Source organism: Nannobrachium achirus, assembly GCF_963921795.1.
Source record: "Nannobrachium achirus genome assembly, chromosome: 20".
Classification (NCBI taxonomy): Eukaryota; Metazoa; Chordata; class Actinopteri; order Myctophiformes; family Myctophidae; genus Nannobrachium; species Nannobrachium achirus.
The window spans coordinates 13,287,032-13,310,894 of NC_137827.1; the positions used below are offsets into that span (position 1 = coordinate 13,287,032).

A 23,863-nucleotide genomic window follows, 5' to 3' on the forward strand; every position below is an offset into this window, starting at 1 on the left:
CACTGTGGGTGTGGCTAACCTTAACGCTAACCCTTATGGTTTGGTAACCCAAAGTATGAAAAGAACTCAAATCAACACTAAAACTAATAAAAACTAAACTAAAACAAAGTGTTGTCAAAATAAAAACTAATAAAAACTATCAAACCTGCACTAAAAACAAATGAAAAGTAACTGAATTAGAAAATAAATGTGTCAAAACACAACAAACAAACAAATGATATAATAACCTCGGGATGGCGGCAGCGGCGGTCGCTTCAGACACCACCCCCGCAGCGGCGGCGTAGTCCTCTTCCTCTGGCGTGGTGCGGTACAGGACGGCGCCGTCCCACGAGTACTTGCCGGAGATGTCGCGGACGATGACGCGCACCTGGGACGAGGGCAGCGGCGGCTGGCCCACGGCGGGGATCTGGAGGTAGGAGACCAGGGTGCTGTCGTTGAAGACGAACAGCTGCAGGTTGGGGCTCTTGAAGACCTGGGAGGAGTAGGGACGCAAATTATCATTTAATTCATGAACTGATAGTTGATAACCTTATCGCTCGATTAACCGATTAACTGATAAGCGGCGTTTTATAGGACCAAATGGATAATTCTTGTCCGAAACTGAAAATGAGTGCAGAAACATATCGATGGCCAAAACGCAAAACCTCCTATTTGCAAATGTCATGATTTTTGGATTTCACTTGAAATGAGGACAACAGGCTATGCTGCACATGGTCAGTCTGTCTGCAAGATCGTTCTGCCCCTCATTTTGCCAAAAATGTCATGTGACTAGAACATGACATTTGACAGGTTTGCGAAAGTGGCAAAATGATGAAGCTCAAAACCTCCTATCTGCATTGCCTTGATTTTGATTGCTAATGATTGGTGTCAGGTGGTGAAACTATTGATAAATAATGTTAATGATAATACTTGTTACAGACCTGTAGAATATCTTGATCTCAATTAAGTGCTGTAAAGTGTTATTTAACAAAAAAATAGACTAAAGGTGGTTGCACACTGCACTGCGTGTTTTCGTTGCGTTTTGGAAATCCGAAAGCCGTAGGCCAGGGAGAGAGAGAGGAAAGAGAGAGAGAGCAAGGGACTCAGTGCGACAGCTGCGAAAATCGGGAAAAATCAACCCTGGTCCGAAAATAAATACGAAACGGGCGGCAGTGTGCAAACACGATTGACATAACGTGAGGTAGATTTTTTGATTCACGCACTCTGAAATTCACTCTGATATTCGGCCCGAAAAACGCAGCAGTGTCCAAAGACCTTAACTATTTCTAGGTAAAAACCTCCTATCTGCATGTTGTCGACTGCAGATTGGTTTTTACCTGGAAATGGAACAAACAATTTTGAGATGGGAGTCCGCGCTCACATACATATAATTCTAGCGGTCCTTGGCATTAAAAAGTTTGAGCACCATTGATATGGAAACACGTTTTTCAGAAAATCGTAGATAGGAGGTTTTGGTGTTTAACACACATTTTCTTTTTCATTTTCCCAACAATGTAATTTTTTCAGATAGGAGGTTTTGCGTTTTGGCCATCGATAATTGCCTTGATGTATAGAACATTAACGATCGTCAACGAGCTTCAGCTGGACACAGACGCACACACCTGCCCTGCAAAGGTGTGTGCTCTTTGCAGGAATTTGTCTCTCTCTCCAAAAGCTCTTGAATATGATGGAATATGATTAAGGATTACTGTGATAAACAGACCATACCTGTAACTTTCACTAGGCAAAAAAAAAAAAAAAAAAAGTAATAGTTGTTTATAATAATTGTTTATTTTAATCGATTAATTCCTTAACGGCAATTAATCAATTTCAGACTGAGTGTTAACATCCCTACCTCGGAGGAGAGCTCCGACGACTCCACGTGCGGGTTGTCGTGGTTCTCGCTCACCAGGCTGTGCAGCAGGGCGGGCCCGCCGCTCAGCGGGTGGTGGCCCAGGTGGTTCACCAGGTGGGTCATGACCATGCGCGCCGTCAGGGGGATCAGCTCCATGCTGCGACGCTTCTTCTCTGGAAGAGTGGGGTGGTGGGAGAGGATTGATTAAACAATGATTTAATCACCGAGTGCAATGGTATTGTATAGTTTTTTTTCCGTGCGAGTGTATTTTCTTTCACTCAGAACAGAAAAATGACAATCGCGGTCATCCGTGCTTTTGTACCGGTCGGTAGAGAAGGGCTCGTTTAAACATGAACGTGATCTGAAGAACACTGGCCTACTTTGGGAAACCGGACTTCCTGATCACGTTTATCTCCCGTTGCATTGTGGGAATTTGAGTGTTTCTCTTCAGCCGCGGCTGCCCCAGACAGTAAGCTACAGTTTAATATAGGTTTTATATTAGTTTTCGTTATTTCGTTAGTTTTAGTTAACTGTAATAACCTTGTGAATCCTCACCCCGCTCGTTGACATCATCAGTGCATCGGTGCGTCGTTCACAAACATGAACGACGAGCGAGGACAAATTAAAAAGGATCAAAGTGAACAGAGAACTGTCTGAGGAATTGGATTTTCCACATCCCACGCACAAATTGTGCGGTGAGAGAAGGTGAGAGGGAAAAGGGGGAAAAAAACGTAAGTTTCATCGTAAGTTTCATCGGGTGCTGAACGACACTGCAGCCAGCGCAACGCTTTCGTACAAGCGTTGGCCGTCAGTTTGTAACTTCCGCCGTCGCTGGCTTCCAATGAAAACGCTTTGTAGCCTGTCGCTTTGTAGCCTGTCGCTTTGCTAAGTGTGAACGCATCATGATGCATTCGGAGTATATCTGCGTACGTGCAGTTATCTTTTGCATGACTGAGGCAGACGCCGATCTCTCAACACCCCCCCCCCCCCCCCCCCCCCCCCCCCGTTGTATTGACATGCTATCTCAGCCAAACCTCATTCATAATCACTAATAGCGAGTATTTTCATTTCATGTTTTCTTTTTCCAACGGCTTGGCCAGCACACCTCTAAGTAGGCGGCATCTAATCATGAGAGACAACTTTGAAAAGGCCATTGACTCTCCCTACAATGGCGGCGCGGCCGAGACTAGCCGAGTGCTAATGAGAGAACCAACATCCTCACAGGCTGCTGAATAGGCCGCTACTCAGCGAGTCGCGTTTATGTAAATGCATTTTTTTTTACTCGCGGAGTGAAAGGCATGCGGTTGCTTTATTCCATAGTGCTGCAGCAGGATAAAAAAAACTAAACAAGATGACGCGCTTTTGCATTGTGACACTATCAATACCATCATCCTCCATCAAAGTGCAGAAAGCTCTTTGGGAAGCAGGCCGAGCTGCATTAGCCCATTTAGGCTTAGAATTATTGAACGCTTTAACTATTGGAAAATAGCAGATATACAAGCTCACAGCGCAGCACTGCGAGCTTGTAGATCTGCTATTTTTGAAAAGAAATCGTGATTTCTGAATATGTCTGTTTAAAAGCGAACATTTGTAACTCAAATATTTGCTTCTGGGTGGTCCCTGGAACAACATATTTTGAGATGGGGGTCCGCGGTCAAATACATGTAATTTATGGGGTTTGAGAACCACCAGAAGTTCTTTTTTTCGCCACTAGAGAACCACTGACTTAGATTTAGAAGACATTTATAGAATCGGGTCAAAAATATTCAAAGACTTGCAGCACTTGTATTATATATTATAGCAGAAAATAGCAGATCTACAAGCTTGCAGCGCGGCACTCGGTGCCACGCGTGCCGCGCTGTGAGCTTGCATATCTGCTATTTTTAATAGCTAAAGCATAAAATAACGGTTAAAGTGGTTCAGATCTAAAGTGACACAGATTAGCGTCCCGGTCTAAACGAGTTAGAGATGCACTGGTTCTTTGATGTGACTTGATCAATATGACGCAAGGGGAGGGCAGGGGGGGAGGGGGGGGGGGGCATAAAGCCGGTGAGCCGGTTTCTCTTTGCTTTGCTCTTTTGATAGTGTTTTGTTGTTTCTACGGAGGCTCTCTGTGCAGCTGTGCGTCCGTATAGCAGCACATCAGTACGTTTTTTTCTTCCCTTTCTTTTCAAGGCAGAGGACCAAGCTGAAATATCCTCACATTGTTTCAGTGGGGCGTCACAAGGGGGGGGGGGGGGGGGGGTAGTGGGACCGAGTTACTAGGGCCCACGGTGGAGGGGCCCTAGTAACTTTAGCTATTGAAAAAATAGAGCTTGTAGATCTGCTATTTTTGAAAAGTCGTGAAAATGTGTGCAAATCTTTGAATATATGTATTTTTTAAGCAAACATTTGTAACTCAAATTTTGCTTCTGGGGGGGGGGTCCTTGGAACTAAATATTTTCAGATGGGGGTCAGTGGCCAAATACATATCATTTTGGGGGTCCTTCACATGAAAAAGTTTGAGCACCACTGACATGGAAACATAGGTTTCTTCTCTTGCACACATTATCACGATTTCTCAAAAAATAGCAGATCTACAAGCTCGCAGTGCCGCGCTGTGAGCTTGTAGATCTGCTATTTTTCAAGAGTTAACATTCATGGTGGGGCCCGCAGTGAATCCTTGTACCCAGGGCCCAGAATTTGGTGTGACGCCCCTGCACGCGTACACTTTTTGAGGGGAGGGTGGAATTACTTCAAAAGTTGTGGTCATGAAACACGGGGGAAGGGAAATGCATTACCTAATGGAGCCGCAAGGTCACCAAAAAGAACGCAAAAAAGACCTCCCATTTCTATGAAAACCCCATAATGGGTATGGTCTCTCTCTCTCTCCAGGGCTGAGCACTAATGTGAACATTCCACTCCCAGCCATGATGATGATGCTTGATTTCTTTTTCCTACTTTTTAATTAGACGTTGACATTTAATGGAGAGCTTCTCTAAATGGACAGAGTGCTTAGAGGTTACATCTCCCCTGGAATCTATTTTGGTTTTTGTGTGTGCATATATATATATATATATATATATATATATATATACTGCACACACACACACACACACACACACACACACACACACACACACACACACACACACACACACACACACACACACACACACACACACACACACACACACACACACACACACACACACACACACACAGTGCCGAGATGTTGTTTTTCTGTAATGTTATTGGTAGTTGCCTCTTAAAAACTCGCAAAGTGCGGTGGGGTCATTCATTAAAATCAATTAAATTAGGCCGTAGTCCGATTTGAATAAATAGTTAGGGGTATTTGTTCTAGTTACTCTTGAGGTAGGTTACTCCTAGGACTTGCCAAGAGGTCCTGCCAAGAGGCTTGAGTAAATATTTAGTTTGTTATGTTACAACTAATTTGTGTGGTGCAACAGCTGAAATTTTAGTCCTGACTTAGAAGCCACTTACGCTACAATTGGGCCTAAAATTATTGGATGCTTTAACTATTAAAAAATAGCAGATATACAAGCTCACAGCGCGGCACCGAGTGACATAGTAGTCTCTCAAGAACAGACTAACTGAGCGAAAAGGACCTTTTCTTTGACGATGGCTAGCCAGATTGCTGACATAGAAACATGGGTTTTTCAAAAAAAAACCTTAGAAGGATTCAAAAGACACTTATAGAATCGTGTCAAAATTCTAATTTTCACGACTTTTCAAAAATAGCAGATCTACAAGCTCGCAGCGCGGCACTCGGTGCCGCGCTGTGAGCTTGTATATCTGCTATTTTTCAATAGTTAAAGCATAAAATAATGATACACAATAATGTGCACCCGTTCTAAATGGGGTGGTGCAACCTGCCACTGGTTGCTCAGTTCTCCCTCTTACCCTCTGCCACCGTCAGCAGGTTGCCGAAGTCGGCGGCGGCGGTGGCGTTGGCAGAGTGGGCGGCCGCCGCCGAGGCCTCGGAGCTCTGCTTCACCTGACCCAGCATGAGGAAGGGCTCGTAGTCTGTGGACAGGTCGGCCAGGCTGAGCAGGTAGTGGCTCTGCTGCGTGTGCAGGTTGGAGCCCGAGACGCAGCAATGCAGCACCTGAACCACAACACACCAACACACACAACACAACAGAGACATCGGATCAGAGCATGACATTGTACATTTATATTACCAGTAAGATGCCTAAGGGCGAAAAGCGCCATCTGTCTTGGCCATAGATGGATTCTGTTAGTGTGGTTCTCCTAACAGGGCATCATCTGGGATACAATCCCTTTTATGCCCATGTATGGAGATCCCTGCTCTGAGTGTCTGAAATCACTGTGATGTCACCTGTTTATGCCCATAAATGAAGGTCCCTGCTCTGAGTATCTGACATCACTGTGATGTCACCTGTGATGTCACAGTGATGTGTCAGGGGAACCACAGTGTCAGGCGTATCAACAAAAAAGACTGTTAAAGGGTGGTTCCCCTGACATCACAGTGACATCAGAGCATGATGTCAGAGCGACAAACCCATAGACCGTAAAAAAGTGTACACGTCCAGACGGACGCAGACAAGCTGTGCCGTTTCTCACAGTAAACTGCGACCTACGGTCGCAATAGATTTGTATACAATAAATCTATAAAATCGCAGTAGCTCAGGTGGTAGAGCTGCCGCTTGGGAATCCGAAGGTTCCCAGTTCGAGACTAGCTATCTACAGTGCTAGCTAGCTAACAGCCATCTGATTCTCTGGTAGCCTATGTGGTTGATGATGTGATGTATGCTGTCCGCCCCCACTCGACCGTGATTGGAGGAAGGCCCCACTCTATCCTGATTGGAGGAAAAGCAACAGAAATTGTTTCTCCTCACAGGGGATAAGGCTGAAGTCATATGGACCAAACTCTATAGTAACTAGTACTATCAGAACATAGACCCATGTTGTTATTATTTGAATTAAATGAAATCACTTACCCTACCTTTAATTTACGAAAGAAAACACAAAAAGTTAGAATAGGGATGGGATGATATGAAAATTTCAAATCACGTTTATTGTGCCAAAAGAAATCGTGATTTACGATATTATCGCAATAATCAAAATCCATTATCCTGGGGCGGAACATTTGCCAAAAAATAGCTGATCTACTGTTTTTTGGCAAAGACATTTGATAGAGTGAAAAAAAAGACTGTATCAAGTACTATGCAGCCAAAAGGTGAATTGATCCCAGTGCATGACGGAGGACGATATCACTATACATTAAATCTCCACGATACGATTATCGTGAGTGTTTTTTATCACGATAAACGATAATATCACTTATTGTCCCATCCGTATGCCTGACTGCTACGATATAATTATGCCCCATGACACGCCGATGGACGGATGTATATACGGACGGATGGACAGACAGAGAGAGAGAGAGAGAGAGAGAGAGAGAGGAGGGTCTTTATTGCCACTAATCCGTTTCTCCTGTGATATGCAAGTGTATTGATCTTGGATCTGCGTAGCAGATGGCGCGGCATCGGTTGGCAGGCCTCGATAAGACTCACTGGGCCAGTTGATTACAGCCATTGGACAGGTTTACTCTGTTTGATTTAATTAAGACTTTATCCCTGCGCCCGGATCCCACCGCAAATATGTACACACACGCGCGCACACGCACACACCTGTGTACAGAACGGTCCGTTTCGAGGTAAGGTATCATCCAGCAAGTCACAAGCGGCGGGTATTTTTGTATTTTTCATTTTAAGAGAGAGAGAGAGAGAGAAACGCATGTCGGGGCCTATAACTCAGGGTGCAACAATTTGGTTAAAGCTATGGAAAGGCTAATCCTATTCATTCAACACACACACACGCACGCACACACACACACACACACACACACACACACACACACACACACACACACACACACACACACACACACACACACACACACACACACACACACACACACACACACACACACACACACACACACACACACACACACACACACGCACACACGCACAAACGAGGCAGGCAGGCAATACATCTGCAACAGTGTTGTGTGGGGCGATGCAGTGTAGACAGTATGTGCATGGAGAGACGTGCACACACACACACGCGCGCACGTGAGTGCACAGGGGACGGATTAGGAGCTTGATGCTGAAAAGACCTCAACCAAACAGCTGCTGCACCAAAGCCCCGAAGAGAGAAGGAGAGGAGAGGAGAGAGGGAGAGCGGGAACGGGAGAGAGAGAGAAGGGGAGAAAGGGAGAGAAAGAGAGAGAGAGAGGGGAGGAGGGGAGGGGAGGGGAGGGGAGGGGAGACACCCGTGGCTCTGCTTGACAACTAAGTGCCAGTGCCTCACATAGCAACAGTTCCCGGAAGGTAATACGACGTGGAACAAACATACTGTAGATAGTGGTTCACATACGGATGGATGGGTTCACTCATGCGCGCGCGCGCGCGCACGCACACACGCACGCACACACAAAATAATAAAGACGAAAGCAAACAAGAGACATGCAAGCGGGTGCAGAAAAACACATCAGAAGAACACACACACACACACACACACACACAGGTATTTATGCACATACGCATACAGCCATAATCGTCACTCTCGGACAGACAACCTTGTATCTCCAAGTTTGAGATTCGTACGTTCTTTTCGCGAAGTAAAGCCCTGCTTCACCACACAGGACTGTCGCACAAGACTAGTGAAAACGGCCGATCTACAAGCACACAACGCCTCGCAGCGCCTCGCAGCGCGAGGCGTTGTGTGCTTGTCGATCGTCCGTTTTCACTAGCTTGGGTCGTTTTTAAAATGATAAACTCAAAACGAACGGTTTTGGACATACGGGGTTTCCACCCGACAACGGCGATATGCAACAGCAGCACGCGCACACGCACACACACGCGCGCGCACACGCGCACAGAGAGGCAGAGGGGTGCAGCTGGCTGCTCGGGCGGGCAGGGAGAGCAGATGGAGGCGCTTGAGTGGAGCCCCAGTCAACCAATGAGGTCCAGTGCAATCATGCCTTTTACAGCGAGCCGCCTCATGCTGTTAGTCACCACACACACACACACACACACACACGCGCGCACGCGCACACACACACACACACACACACACACACACACACACTCAAGTTCAACTCTCAATGGCAAGAGATGCAAAGTGCATCAGCTTTATTCATGAGTATGTATGTGCACAGTGTGCCTTGTGCGCACTCCTGAGGAGGACTCCTCCAAAAAACAAATCCCTGAAAGGATTCGTTGGCGTAAAAGTGAAGATAATTAAAGCATCCTCCTCTGAAGAGTGATGTAGACTCCGGTGCACGTTATTGTCTGCAGATGCAGGGACGTGCAGAGAATGTTAGAGAGGCAGGGGCTGAAATTTCTAAAAGGGCCTTTGGTGGAAATATTGAAATTAGCAGACCTCCAAGCTCACAACGCGCCGCAGCTTGGAGTTCGGCTATTTTCGGTGCTTCATAACACACTAAACTAAGCATAAAAAAGGCAATACAGGAGATGTGGTGTGGATTTCTACACAGACAGGGCAATTCTTTCAACATAAGATGCTACATTCAAGTTCAGGAGAGTCTGAACAAGGCAATTCTCTTGAATGCTGCCTTCGGGAATGGCATGGAAAGAGGGCATTTGCATTTATTTTATCATAGTAAAAACTGCATTTCATGGTCCTGAGAGGACACTTTTTACAGACAGATAAAGGGGCAGGGGCTCAAGTCCCCTTTGATGTCTATGCGTGCACGTGCCTGTGTGCAGGCAAGCAACACGTAAATGAGGTTTAAAACATGTCATGTGAATGTGTGGTCTAGTGATGTTATCTTGTGTTATTGGAAGGTGTTTTATGTCATGCTCTAAGAACAAAACAGCTATAGCTATTACTGTGCATGTAGTTGTTGTCATCTTTCAATTTTGAATGTCATTTAATTTTTGGGGCTGGAAATTAATGCATACTTTGTGCATACTTTGTGACAGATCTACAAGCTCAAAAAATCAAAAAATATCAGATCTACAAGCTCACAGCGCGGCACCGAGTGCCGCGCTGTGAGCTTGTAGATCTGATATTTTTCAATAGTTAAAGCATTCAATAATTCTAGGCCCTAAATGGGTAAAAGCAGGTTATTTTGTCCATTTCCTAAAAAGTAAGGCTTTTCGGACACAAGAAGAGTAAAGACGCTTTAATTGATTGATATGGTGCCGATACGGCACCCACCTCGTAACCCCACTCCTAATATATTATTTCCAATTAAAACCAGTGGGGTCGCTGTTCTTTTGTTCGGCCCGCCGGACAACCAATCATGTTAATTGTCTTTTCCCCTTTCATAGCAGCTGCAGTCTCTCTCATATTAAGACATATTCAATTCAAATCTCGGGGACAAGCGTTTATAGCCACGAGCTTATCAAAGTGGACAAAAGGTTCTGTTTGAATAATTTGACCATTTCTTATCGGGGCTGACACGCTCACAAAGGGTCTGCCGTTGACCGCATCTGCCCGGGCAGGCGCCGCTTGAATAATACCTCATTCATTTACACACCCGGGGAGCTCCTCCCTCTCCCTCTCTCTCTCTCTCCCTCTCTCTCTCTCTCTCTCTCTCTCTCTCGCCCTTAAATCAGGGCTCTTCAACGTTTTCAGGCCAAGGACCCCTTAGTTGAGAGAGAGAGATGAAGCAGGGACCCCCAGTCCCTCACAACCTTTTCATAGATTCCATATAGTTTCATCGTTTGACAGCTCAAGCAACAGTGTATTTTGGATTCATGTCAATTTGTGTTTTCAGATATTTAACTACTTGAGCCGTCATTACCTAATAAACTTGACCTTTCACTCTGTACTTAGTCTGCTCTTTTTCATACACCAAACCTCTTTGCCCGAAAATAGACGATCTACAAGCTCACAACGCCTCGCAGCTATTTTTGGCTACAGTCCTCAGAATATGGACACTGGGGTTCAAGCTGTTCATAAAAAAAGAATTGGAAGATTAGGAGGAGCCCTGTAGTAACTCTGAGGATCCCCTAGGGGTGCCGGACCCCCTGTTGAAGCCCCCTGCCTTAAATTGTAATCGGATTGTAAAAAAAATAAAATAACTGGAGGCGTCATTCGGACGAACCGGCGGCACAAAAAGAGCAAAACTAAAAAGGTTTCAACCGGATAAATCGCGCGCTTGCACGCTCGCGGGTTACAAGGAGGGACACACTCCCCCACCCGGATAATAAATAAAACACCGCAAGTGACGAGCCGTTAATGTCACACACGCGCGCTAGAGTCAACACAAAGTGAAATGGAGGCACACTGACGGGGTCACTGCCGGAGGTGAGGCTAATTATAGTGACATGCTCTGGGCCGCTCAGGGTCAAAGACGAGGTGGCCGTTGGTCAAGACCAGTGGTTCTCAACCTGCGGGTCGAGACACCAAGGGGGGTCCCCAAATGATTTTTGGGGGGGTCCCCAGATGATTAGCTTAAAGGAGTAGTTCACCCCCAAAAAGATTTGTTTTCTATTGATTACTCACGCCAGCGAGACTTGAGTTCAGAAATATTTTTAGATTTTTGTCACATTCCTAAGACAATAATTTGATTAAAATAAATGTTCCCCCATTGATTCCGGATGGATTTGGGTCCCCATCCGGAATCAGTGGGGGTAAATTTACTACAATCAAATTGTTGTCTTAGGAATGCGACAAATACAAAGAAAAATTATTGAACTCAAGTCTCCATTGCGTGAGTAATACAGTACATAGAAAAAAAGTCATTTTGGGGTTGAACTACTCCTTTAATGTGAAACATTGTTTTGTGGGGGGTCTTGGCCTGAAAAGGAACCCCTGGTCAAGGCAGACAGCGGCGGTGCACCCACCCTGTAGATGTAGTCCAGCAGCGGGGCCTTGTGGGACGGGGGGTCGTCCACTGGCATGGTGATGGGCTCCAACAGCAGACTGAGGGGCACGGCGATGCACCAGTCTAACAGACACAGCAGCAGCGACACGATCAGCTGACGAGGAAGAACAACAACACAGTCAGTCAGTGCACCTGAGAGGGGTCATGACATCAAAAAGATTAAATTATCATGTTTCCTGACCTCAATTACACCCCAAAAAAACATCCAGTGGTTTTTCTGTAATCTGTAGTTTTGGGAATATAGGCTCAGAAAAGTGGGTTAATTTGCCTCTGGACATACGCATCATCATCCAGGGGAGGAGGTGGTTGTAGGACAGGTGAGAGAGAACGCAACAACTGAACTGGTAAATGGTAAATGATGCATTGGAACGATACAAACGCAGTGTAAAGTAACATCAAAGGTGAATGATACACCCTCCCCTACACCCACATCCTCCCCTGGATGATGATGCGTATGTCCAGAGGAGAATTAACTCACTTTTCTGAGCCTTATTGTTCAAAAAACTACAGATTGCAAAAAAAACACTGAATGTTGAATGTTCATTTTTTTAGGGTGTAATTGACGTCAGGAAACATGAAGAAAAGCTATTTTTTTTTTTAAATGTCATGACCCCTTGAAGGTAAGGTAAGGCAGGGGTTTTCAAATTTGTTTGAGTCAGGCCACCCCTGTAAATAACCTTTTCATCCACGGCACCCCTGAAGTACACCTCAGTTGATGTTCTGAATCTTTCATCCTATTACGCAATGTAAATATACACATCTTTCCACCTGAGATATGACAGGCTATGTTTCCATCAGAACTGACTGAAAATAACGTTATATTTGACGTTTAACCACCCTGCATTCTGGGAGGAAGGTTCACCAAAAATAGCTGATCTACAAGTTCACAACGCGTCACAACGTGACGCGTTGTGAACTTGTAGATCAGCTATTTTTGGTGAAGAGAGTTGGCCGTAGATGGAAAGAGAACTCATCAAGAACAGCGCAAATCAGGTCTGTTTTACAGCATAGTGAAGTGATGTCAAATTATTCTGAGGTGCCCCTGGACTGGCATCACGGCACCCTAGGGTGCCCCAGCACCCACTTTGGGAAACCCAGAGGTAAGGCAATTGTCTTTGGCAGAGAGCTTCACATGGTAAAAATACATAAATGATGATACAGTATCAAGTGTAAAATTCCTCTATGCCTCCAAAGCAAAGTCCTTGAGAGCAGTGCTTCTCAAACGTACAGACGTATTTGGCCACAGACCCCCGTTTGAAAATTCTCTGTGACAATTTTGTATGCGCCCATACGAGATTTGTGTAAAAATGTCTCAAAAATATTCACATGCTCTCAAGATTCTTTGAAAATAGCAGATCTACAAGATTTTAGCTCAACGATTTTGCATACAGTGCTTCAACTGAATTCAATGCTATGTTAACTACATATACCAGTAAAACTCCCTAATCGGGAGATAAGTGACCATCAGGTCGCAATCGCATACACAAACTTTAGAAGGCAATCAGGAGGGAATATGGGAAATGGGACAGATCCATGTTGATGACATGACTTTAGAGATACTGTGTACCGCTTTGCATGATTTTAGGGCAAAATCTGTAGGAGCAGTGTCCAAAAATGTGTTTTGCAAGAATCGGCCTCATGGTGGCGCTAGAAGAGGGCCATGTGAGAAATGGGTGGAGGTTGTGGTTTGGCGGGTTTTGGCAGCCAAGGAGTGTGTGTGCAAAGTTTGGCATGGATAGGGGCAACGGTGGCGGAGATATGAGTAGGGCAAAAGTGTGACGTGACGTGATGGACAGACTGACAGACAGCCAGGTTTTAACCTCTTGAAGGAGTTCCTGTCTCCTTACCTTTTTATCTGCTTCCACAGACGAGTGCTCTGCGCTCGGCAACAGGAAGGAGATGGTGGCGACAAAGATCTGTGCATGGAACAAGCAGAAGACTGAGTGTGAGGCTTAGCTGTCCTGTTGACAGGATATGATCTTCAAGGAGGTTATAGTTAGACAAAAATGAGTTTCCAAAGAAATCATCATCATAATTATTGTTGTTGACAGGATGTTGACAAGGGTTTCACGTTTCACTACATTGGTTTGGTGGAATCTCGACAAGGCCTTATTGGATGATGGATATGTATTTGATTGAGTGTTTCTGTACAACAGTGGTTTTCAACCTGTGGGCCGGGACCCCAGGGGGGTCCCCAAATGATTTAGGGGGGGTCCCCAGATGATTAGCTTAATGTGTAACAATGTTTTCTCACTCAACAGCTAACAAACCAACGTACAGTTTAAGTGTATACAGGGTATCTGCACATTTAAAAAAAGACAATTCAAGGACCTTTAGGACATTTTTAAATTCAATTTGGCCAAATATTAATTCTAATATTTGGACAAATTGTCAAATATTAGAGGCAGAAATTGTGAAAATAGACAATCTACATGCTCACAATGTAGATCTGCTATTTTCACAATAGAACAGAGTTAAGAGAATGTAATGCCTCAACTCTTACAACTCCAAGTGCTCGTCAGGGTGGGGGGGGGGGGTCCCCAGTTCAAACATGAGTATTTTGGGGGGGGTCACGGCCTGAAAAGGTTGGGAACCAGAGCTCTACGAGAGAGTGAGAGGGTGTGCGTGCGTGATTTGGGGTGCAGGAAAAAATCTATTCGAATTTCTAACATGGAAGGAATGAGAATCTATTCTCAATTTAACACATCTGGTGCCCGAGTTTCCCGAGTTTGTATTGATACCAACGCTGTGCCAACCCCGAGTTTCCCGAGTTTGGGCCGTTTTTGAAAAAAAAAATAAAAAATTTGGACCTCCAGAAATGTATTAGGCATGATCGCGATCGCGAAATTGCATGTTTAACCCCCATACCAACCCATTCTTTCAAACATGGCAGCCATTTTTGTTTACATCTGAAGAAAACATAATGGCCCATAAATCATGAATGCCTGAACGGATTTCCAAGCGGATTCTTTTGTTTGAAAGCTGTGAACAGCATCTACACACGTGGTGCATCATCTAGGCATGGGCGTGCACTTTTTACACAATTGCACAATTACATGGAAGTCTATGGTAACCATGGCAACGCGAGACATTGAAGAGAAAAAAATCATTGCAACATAAGTGTTAAAAAAAAACGATTTTTATGAGTTTTATTTCAATTCATGTTGTGTTTGTACAAGTTAAAATAATGTGTGCGAGCATGAACAAATCAGACATGTTGTCTTGGATTTACCTTTGCGTGTTTACATTATTGCAATGAGTTGATAAAACCTTCACAATTATAAAAGCTACGTAAAATGTACTCCGCTTTCATGCCAGCAGACTGGAGTAGATCCTGATATAAATCCTATGGACTGAATAGAGAATCGTTTTGAATCGAGAATCGTTTTTAAATTGGAAAATAATCGTTTCGGAATCGAATCGTTTGGATTTGAAAGAATAATAAAAAATAAAAAAAGAATCGACCCAAGAATCGATTCTGAATCGAATCGTGGGATACCCAAAGATTCGCAGCCCTAGTGCAGGGGTTCCCAAACTTTTTTTTATCTCAGGGCACCCCATGAATATTGTTTTAATCCGAGGCACCCCTACATTATAATTTTCACTCCCAGCACCTTATATTTATAGCATATCGTCGTTGTCGGGTGGAAACCTTGTATGTCCAAAACCGTTCGTTTTGTATTTATCATCTAAAAAAATTACTAAACTAGTGAAAACAGCAGATCTACAAGCACACAACGCCTCGCATCACGAGGCATTGTGTGCTTGTAGATCGGCTGTTTTTACTACTTTTGTGCCACAGTCTTTGTATGATGAAGCAGGGCTTTGCTTTACCAAAAGACGTACATATTTGAAACTTGGAAATACGAGGTTTCTGCCCGACAGTGACGATATTTTAGTGATTATGTTGCGAGGAAAACGTTGAGATAATAAGACATTTTGGTTAGAACTGACTGAAAATAACTTTGTACTTCAAGTTTAAAATAATACTAAATATGTCAATATGTAAATAAGTGTCCAAATAAATTCCAAATATTATCAAATTATCTTGCGGCACCCCTGGACTGGCATCACGGCACCCCAGGGTGCCCCGTCACCCACTTTGAAAACCCCTGCCCTAGTGTGTGTGAGAGAGAGTGCTACCTGGATGATCTTCTTGGGCAGGCTGGGCTCCAGCCTCTGAAGGTGCTCCCAGTGGGAGATGAGCAGCTGAAACAGGTCACAGGCCACCTGGGCCACCGCCTTGTTCCCAAACTAGAAGGAGGATTTAGAAGACATTTGTAGAATCGTGTCAAAAATATTCAAAGACTTGCACGATTGTTTGTGTTTTCTCAAAACATAGCAGATCTACAAGCTCGCAATGCAGCACAGAGTGCCACGCTGTGAGCTTGTATCTCTGCTGTCGGGCCGAAACCTCCCAACTCCAAAATGTTCATTTTCAGGAAAATGAGCTCAAGTGGAGTTAGGAGGTTATGACCGAAGGGCTTTTTACTACTTTTCATTGGTTCAATATTATTTTAACCAACACACAGACTTAAAGGGTGTTCAAAAGCACATATTTATGAAAAAAGAGAGGGCCAATCAGGTGGAGTTAGCTGGTTTGGCAGAAAGTGTGGCGTTAGGAGGTTTTGTCCCAAGCACTTTTCACTACTTTCCATTGGTTCGATATTATTTTAACCAACATTCAGATGTAAAGGGTGTTCAATAGCCCTGATTTATGACAAAAAAAAAAAAAAAACTCAAAAATTTAGTTTTTTGAGGTTTTGGCCAGACAGTGACGAAATCTGCAATTTTTTTAGTTAAAAGCATAAAATAATGGTTAAAGTGATAATGCGTCCCAGGTCTTAATGGGCTCAGAACAACCGTCTGCAATACAGGCAGCCTAAAACAGAGAGAGGAAACATGATATGGCAGAAATGGACGAGCACTGCCGTCACGCCTTTTGAACGACTTACAGGGCTGCACAGAACGTCAAACATTTTGTTCACTTAGTTTTTAACCGTGGCTCTCTCACTCGCTGTGCGCATAATAAGCATAATTTTGTTTCCACTTCAATTCTCGCCTCATTTTCACACTCTTAATTTTTTTTTCGCCGCCTTTGGGGAACTCATTGCCAGGAAGGATTTGAGTTGTTGACCATTTTCATTCAAACGTAGGATTTCTTAAGTGATTTGAAACTCTTTGCACTAGAAGATAGAATTTGCCCATTTCTTGGTGTTCTGAAAGCCTCTCACAACGTGCAACAAGGCCAGAGAATGTGAGAGAGCGGGAGAGATGGACAAACACAGGGGCGTCACAAGGGGGGGAAAGTGGGACTAAGTTACTAGGGCCCAAGGTGGAGGTGAATTATTATCTGCTTTAACTATTGAAATTTTTTTGAAAAGTCATGAAAATGTGTGCAAGTCCTTGAACATGTGTATTTTATAAGCGGACATTTTTTATTCAAATTTTGCTTCTGGGGTGCGACACCACTGGACACACACACACAAAAAGGGGCTCTGTGAGTTCAGCACCTGCTTTTACAGAAGCCTCCCCCCATCCCCCCATCCCCCCCCCACACACACACACACTCTATTTTTGGGGCTGGTTGAGGCTGTGTGTCAAGTTGTGCAGTGGAGTGATTACTGCTCCATTAGAGACAGAGAGGAGAGGGGGAGGCGGGGTGGAGCTGGGAGCAGGGGGAGATGTGGCTGCTTAAATTGGCCCACATCAACCGAGAGCGTGTAGCCAGGAAATTACACCACCACCAAAGCCTTTTATTTCTACCCAAAATTTAAAAAAGAGCCCCCCAAAAAAAGGTCTCAGTCACCACTGGGATGTCAGAGCATTCCCTTCACTCGCATGCCGAAAAACAAAATAAAATGTTTACAGAGTCGCATCACGAAGGTCTCTCTCTCTCTCTCTTTCCCTCTCCTCACTTTTACGCGCACTGAAATTGTTCTGCAGGCCATTTATGTAATCAACTATCATTTTGGCTGATGTAAACAGAAGCTTCCATCTACTGTAAGCTTCTGGTAGTAAAAACTAAAATAGGCCCTGGGATAAAAACTCAGGATGCTAACATGAAGTCGTTTATGCTATATATACACATTCATGGGAGAGTTGACGTCTGCCCCCTCCCGGTCTACCCGACCTACCCGACCTGGCGGAGATAATGAGTAAAATGTGCTGGCAAACTACTACTAGTACTGTTATACGTTGTAGAATATGTTCAGGCAATGTCTCTGGTGTTGTGTTAATATACCCACAAATCGTTTTGGTTTTGTTTGGTTAACCACATGAACCCTAGTTTTCATGGTTCCAACAGGGAGTCCGTAGAGTTTCTACAAGGGGGCCGCCAAATCTTTTTGTGAAGGGAACTTCTTTTTTTCTTACATTCAATGACTGAAAATTCACATCAACACGAAGCCAAGATATTAATAGAAAAGATCAAAGCAAAACATTTTTATTTATTAAACTGTACACAAGACATGATGATAGTACTGTCCAACAAGTCTACAATGACGCTACGCAGGCTGTCCAATAATCATGATAACCAACACCCTCTCATATAATATTGCTTAACGCCCCATCCCTAGACTCCATGTTGCATACAATCGTCACTGACCTTCAGAGTCACTCCCAGGATGTTGATGGCTTCTTTGACCAGGTGATGGATCTGGTCCTGCATCAGCTCCTCACACACCCACAGGCCCAGGCTGCACACCGCGATACACCTGCAACAACACGTTACAAAGGTTGGCCAAGAAAAATACATGTTCAAAGATTTGCAGATTTGCAGATCTGCAGATCTACAAGCTCCTAACACAGCTCCTAATTATTTTCATAATTGTTTATGCTTACATTTCACAACTACCGGTATTCCCTTTCATGTGCTGAACCGGTCCCACCAGCATGTGGCTGCTTGTACCAGTCAGTGTAAGTAATTAAACTCATTCTGTGCCAGATGCCAAAATGGCTCCAAGGTAGCTGTGCCGAGATTTTGTATGTTTTTCTTTACTATGCAATGAAAAAAAATGTGTTTTTTTTATATATTTTTTTTCCCCACAGAAACAGACACAGTAGTTGTGATTCAGTGGCAAAAAGAATTTTGTCAATCGGACAAATGGTTCCACGACCAGAGATAGAGCTGTTTGAATGAAAAAAAGTGTCCATCCACTAGAATGGACACACATGAACACACATTTTCTCAATCAGCTAAACGAGGGAGCGAACACACAAACAGAGAAAAGCATCTCTCTGATCTCAGGTAATTTTGACATCTTTAAAAAAAAAAAAAAAAAAAATGAAAAAAATGTAAAAAACACAAAAAACGTCATAAGCCGTCATTGGCACACAGGGCTATTGGAAACAACCGTCATAAGCCGTCATTGGCACAGAATGAGTTAAGAGACACATAAAAGCCTTATTTTCATAATTATTTCACAACTATTCCCTTTCATGTTGTGCTGTATCGTTATGTTGTGCTGAACAGGTCCCAGCAGCATGTGGCTGCTTGTACCAGTCAGTGTAAGTAAGTAAGAGACACATAAAAGCCTTCTTACCTGGCTAATTCACAGTGTTCGTTCCTGGCTGTCATCAGCAGGATGCTGACCAGGTATTCCTGTGGAGGAAAATTGTGTTAGATTTGTGAAAGACCGTGAAACAGGGTTCCCACACATCTTTACCAATTCATTTCCCAAACTTTTCCAATACTTTTCCAGAATATTTAACCCGATTTCCAGGACTATATAACAATAATTCAGCTCAATTACGAGTCGCTTACTCCTATGCGCAAATAATCATATTTCAACTGGGGATCCCGGCACCCTGACGAGCACTAAGAGTAGAGGAATTTTGTATAACACAGTTTTATTGTGAAAATAGCCGATCTACATGCCCACAACGCCTCGCAACGCAAGGCGTTGTGGGCATGTAGATCTGCTATTTTCACAATTTCTGCCTCTAATATGAGACAATTTGGCCAATGTTTAATATGTCATTTCAGAGGTATTAACAAAATCAATAACCAAAGACAATGCATAGCTATTTTTTCCAGGACCTTCCAGGACCTTTGATCAATTCCAAATGTCTAAATATTTCCAGGAATTTCATGACCGTGGGAACCCAGGTGAAAGGAGCCCCCCACACTAGCGTTGTTTCCTAAACAACACAATTTGTAAATTCATGTTTTGGTATTATTAGTGTTCCTGCTGTTCACCTAAGTGCCCACCCGGTGAAGAAATCACAGGTTGAGGCTTTTTAAGCGTTGCCTTTATGTCCAGACCATTACGGTTTTATGGAAGATAATAACTGGGAAAAAGCCTACAGTATCTACAAGCATGGAGAGCTTGTAGATAGGATCGTTTTGCATAACATTCTTCCACAGAAGACATGTGGTCGGTCACTACTTTGTTTGGTGATACCGTGCGGTAGTGCTGTGCTCATTATTCACACAGGTAGAAAGCTATTTCAACCAATCGGATTGCTTCTTTCGGAACTACCTGTTGTATAATTTTGTTTATACAGCCAGGGTTCCCACACATTTTTACCAATTCATTTCCAAAAAATTTCCAAAACTTTTCCAGAATATTTAACCCAATTTCCAGGACTATATAACAATAATTCAACTCTATAACAAGTCGCCTATGCGCAATGCCCAAAGACAGGTAGTGTATGCCAGTGGTTCTCAACATTTTCAGACAGTGACCCCCGAAATAATCATATTTTAACTGGGGACCCCCAATCCTGACGATCACTAAGAGTTGAGGAATTTTGTATAACATGGTTCTATTGTGAAAATTGCGAGGCGTTGTGAGCATGTAGATCTGCTATTTTCACAATTTCTGCCTCTAATATTTGACAATTTGGCCCATGTTTAATTTGTAATTTCAGAGGCATTAACAAAATCAATAACCAAAGACAATGCATAGCTATTTTTTTCCAGGACCTTCCAGGACCTTGATGAATTCTAAAACTTTTCCAGTACTGGAAAAATATTTTTCTAATTTCAAAATATTTCCAGGAATTTCATGGCCGTGGGAACCCTGTACAGCGTTTTTTTCTCCACTTTATGGGCTTTGTAGTGTACCTTGATGTCCTCGTTGCTCAGGACGATGTCATGGGGAACCTGCTGCAGCAGTGGGATGTGAAGGTAGAGGTTTGGGAAGCACACCATGGAGCCCAGGATGGTCTGAGCCTCCACTCTGGGAGCCTGGAGAACAAATGAAACAACACCAACGGGATGTCATTAAACCCATTATAGAGGCCTGGAATCCTTTTATACTTTTGATATTGAAAAATAGCAGATATACAAGTTTGAGTGCCGCACTGCGAGCTCGTAGATCTGCTATTTTTGATAAGACGTGAACATTTGTGTAAATATATGTGTTTTTTAAAGCAAACATTTGTAATTCAAACTTTGCTCCTGGGGGGTCCCTGGAACTAAATATTTTGAGATGGGGGTCCGTGGTCCAAATACATATAATTTTAGGGGTCCTTCAAACAAAAATCAAACCTCGGTTCGAAGTGGAGCAGTGAATTTGAGCAGCTGTACCCTATGTGAGTGAGTGAGTGAGTGAGTGTAAACTGTGCCTGTGAGTGAGTGGTGAGTGTGCCTGGCCTGCACAAAACAGCGCCCCTCCTTTAACTAGTGTGTTGTGTGTGGCCACTCAAGGTATTGCCAGGCTACGGACGGACACGGCCAGCCAGCCAGCCACCCAGCCACCCAGCCACCCACATACCCACGGACATACCTGTCTATTGGGAGCGCTTTCACCGCTCCAAAAAGGTTTGAGCACCACTGACACCACTGAAACATAGTTTTTTCCCAAAACCCTTAGAAGGATTTAGAAGACACTTATAGGATCGGGTCAAAATATTCAAATTTTCAAGTTTTTTTCAAAAATAGCAGATCTACGAGCTCGCAGCGCGGCACTGTGAGCTTGTATATCTGTTATTTTTCAATAGCTAAAGTAACTGTGGTAGAGAACTGGACATGCTCTGCCCACAAGTGGTTTTAATGCACTAAATGGCACATGAACAACTGCTTCCAGGAACATCACATGAGCTCATTCATGCACCGTGGAAAAAACACTCTGCTCACTCACACATACGTCTCCGTACCGATGGGATCGTGTTGATTCCACCGCATGAAATGTGCGAGGGTATCGAGTGATTTACACGCTGTGGTTTCGTGGCGTCAACACTTCTATGATCCATATTTTTTTCACTTTTGGATGAATCCAATAATCAAGAAGCCCTTTTCACAAGATATATTTGTGTCTTAGTTATAAATCAATAAAGAGAATTGATTATTTCATTTTTTTATATATATATAATCGACAGAATTTAAAATCAAAAACTACTAATCAAAACTACTTGCTCAACCTCGAAGTGTCCTAGACACTTGGACATATCGTCGTAAAAGAAACGTAAGCATGCTTTTTAAATCCTGTTAAATGAAGCATGTTCAATCATCATTGTGTTGTGTTATTGCGTGTACCTCCAGGGACTCGGTGCTCAGGACGCGGCCCGCAGCGCTGATGAAGTCTCCCAGCAGCATGCTGAAGCCAGGCAGACCCAGGAAGAAGAACCGCGGAGAGCAGGAGCGGATGACTGTGTTCAGAATGTCCTGGAGGATGCACCCACAAGCAAGCACACGCACAGACACACACACACACACACACACACACACACAGACACACACACAGACACACACACACACACAGAGGAACATGCATTAGGGCATTCACCAAATATTCGAATATCAAAGTCACTATTCGACCTTGTTCACTGAAGTCGAATATTCGTTTTTTTTTATTTGTTTTCTGTTTAAAAAAAGATATAGTTTATAAAGCTTGACTAGATAGGAAGTCATAAGAATATGAGTTGTCAATGCCCCTGGTGGATGAATCTGTTAGTGCTCTATACCAGGGGTTCTCAAACCTTTTTAGGTCGTGACCCCCAAAATAAACATATTTGAACTGGGGACCCCCACCCTGACAAGCACTTGGAATCGTAGGTATTACATTTAATGTGACTCGGTTCTGCAGATAAATATTGTGAAAATAGCAGATCTACATGCTCACAACGCCTCTCGCGTTGTTAGCATGTAGATCGGCTATTTTCACAATGTTCGCCTCTTGCTTACTTAATATTTGACAGTTTGTCCAGTCCTGTCGAATATTCGACTATTCGAATACTTTGAGGTCGAATAATTCGAATACTAAAAATCACTATTCGTGAATGCCCCAACATGCATCAGTGAGTGGAACAAAGCCAATTCTATCACTTTAGTTAAATTAGATGACAAGAGCTTTCATATTCTTTCAACGAGAAGTGTATAACGTTGCCAAAGAGCAAATTAGCGTCGAGCAGGAAACCGCACAAGAATAAACGAAACGCACTTGTGATGTCAGTCCTCTGCGAGGAATCCAGCCAAATTGTTCCACATCTCTCCATTCCGGAGATGTGTTGGTTTTATTTGTGGCGTTTTTGGAGCTGTGTGCAGCTCCCTATACGTGGCTGTGTGGGTCTGTCTGTGTGTGTGTGTGTGTGTGTGTATGTAGCCTGACTTCGGCGCGTAACTAGTGCCGCACCATTTACGCCACTCGCGCAATATATACATCAAAATGTGCGGCTCGGCCGGGAATGGTGTTCTATTACCTTTCGTTCCGATCCGCCTTACCATGCCGACGTAATCGGCAAAAAACGACGCTTAATTGTCCCCATTGACTTATAATGGGACAATGCAAGAAATCACTTTCAAGTATTTTTCTCTCGTAAACCATAGGAGCTACAGTTTCAAACCTCGGAGAGGAGATTCATAATGATTTTAAGAATGAATCGAAAAATAATTACATCACTCGGCCTCATGGTGGCACTATAACGGCCCACTTTACGTTTTGCCCCGTAACTCTTGAACCGTAGATCGGAAAATTAAAATTCTTTTTTCCCTGGATTCCTTGGGTCAAGACGCATCTCCCCATATAGGCCACGCCCATTTGCGCCAGGATAGATTTTCCGCCATCTTGAATTTTCTCCAAAACACACTTTTTGCTCCTTTTCCTACATATTTTCTTCAAATGTCACAAAAATCGGTACACATGATCCTGGGTGACCAGAGAGGTGCTGTTGAGTCTAGCCTGCCCTGAGCA

The 23,863-nt window shown here is 43.7% G+C and overlaps 1 protein-coding gene across 1 annotated transcript in view; it reads right to left on the reverse strand.

Annotated features, from left to right (window-relative positions):
- The window catches only part of ralgapa2 (Ral GTPase activating protein catalytic subunit alpha 2), a gene marked incomplete at its 3' end in the record, with an annotated part of 559,582 nt that overhangs the window by 109,130 nt on the left and 426,589 nt on the right, over positions 1 to 23,863 (reverse strand). Inside the window, exons 26-35 of the mRNA XM_080751315.1 lie at positions 22,210 to 22,338; positions 20,797 to 20,919; positions 19,271 to 19,329; positions 18,334 to 18,442; positions 15,870 to 15,980; positions 13,574 to 13,642; positions 11,686 to 11,820; positions 5,738 to 5,942; positions 1,835 to 2,007; positions 228 to 472 (exon numbers count right to left, since the gene is read on the reverse strand). Coding sequence (XP_080607441.1) covers positions 228 to 472; positions 1,835 to 2,007; positions 5,738 to 5,942; positions 11,686 to 11,820; positions 13,574 to 13,642; positions 15,870 to 15,980; positions 18,334 to 18,442; positions 19,271 to 19,329; positions 20,797 to 20,919; positions 22,210 to 22,338 — 1,358 coding nt within the window. The remainder of the gene's footprint in view (positions 1 to 227; positions 473 to 1,834; positions 2,008 to 5,737; positions 5,943 to 11,685; positions 11,821 to 13,573; positions 13,643 to 15,869; positions 15,981 to 18,333; positions 18,443 to 19,270; positions 19,330 to 20,796; positions 20,920 to 22,209; positions 22,339 to 23,863) is intronic.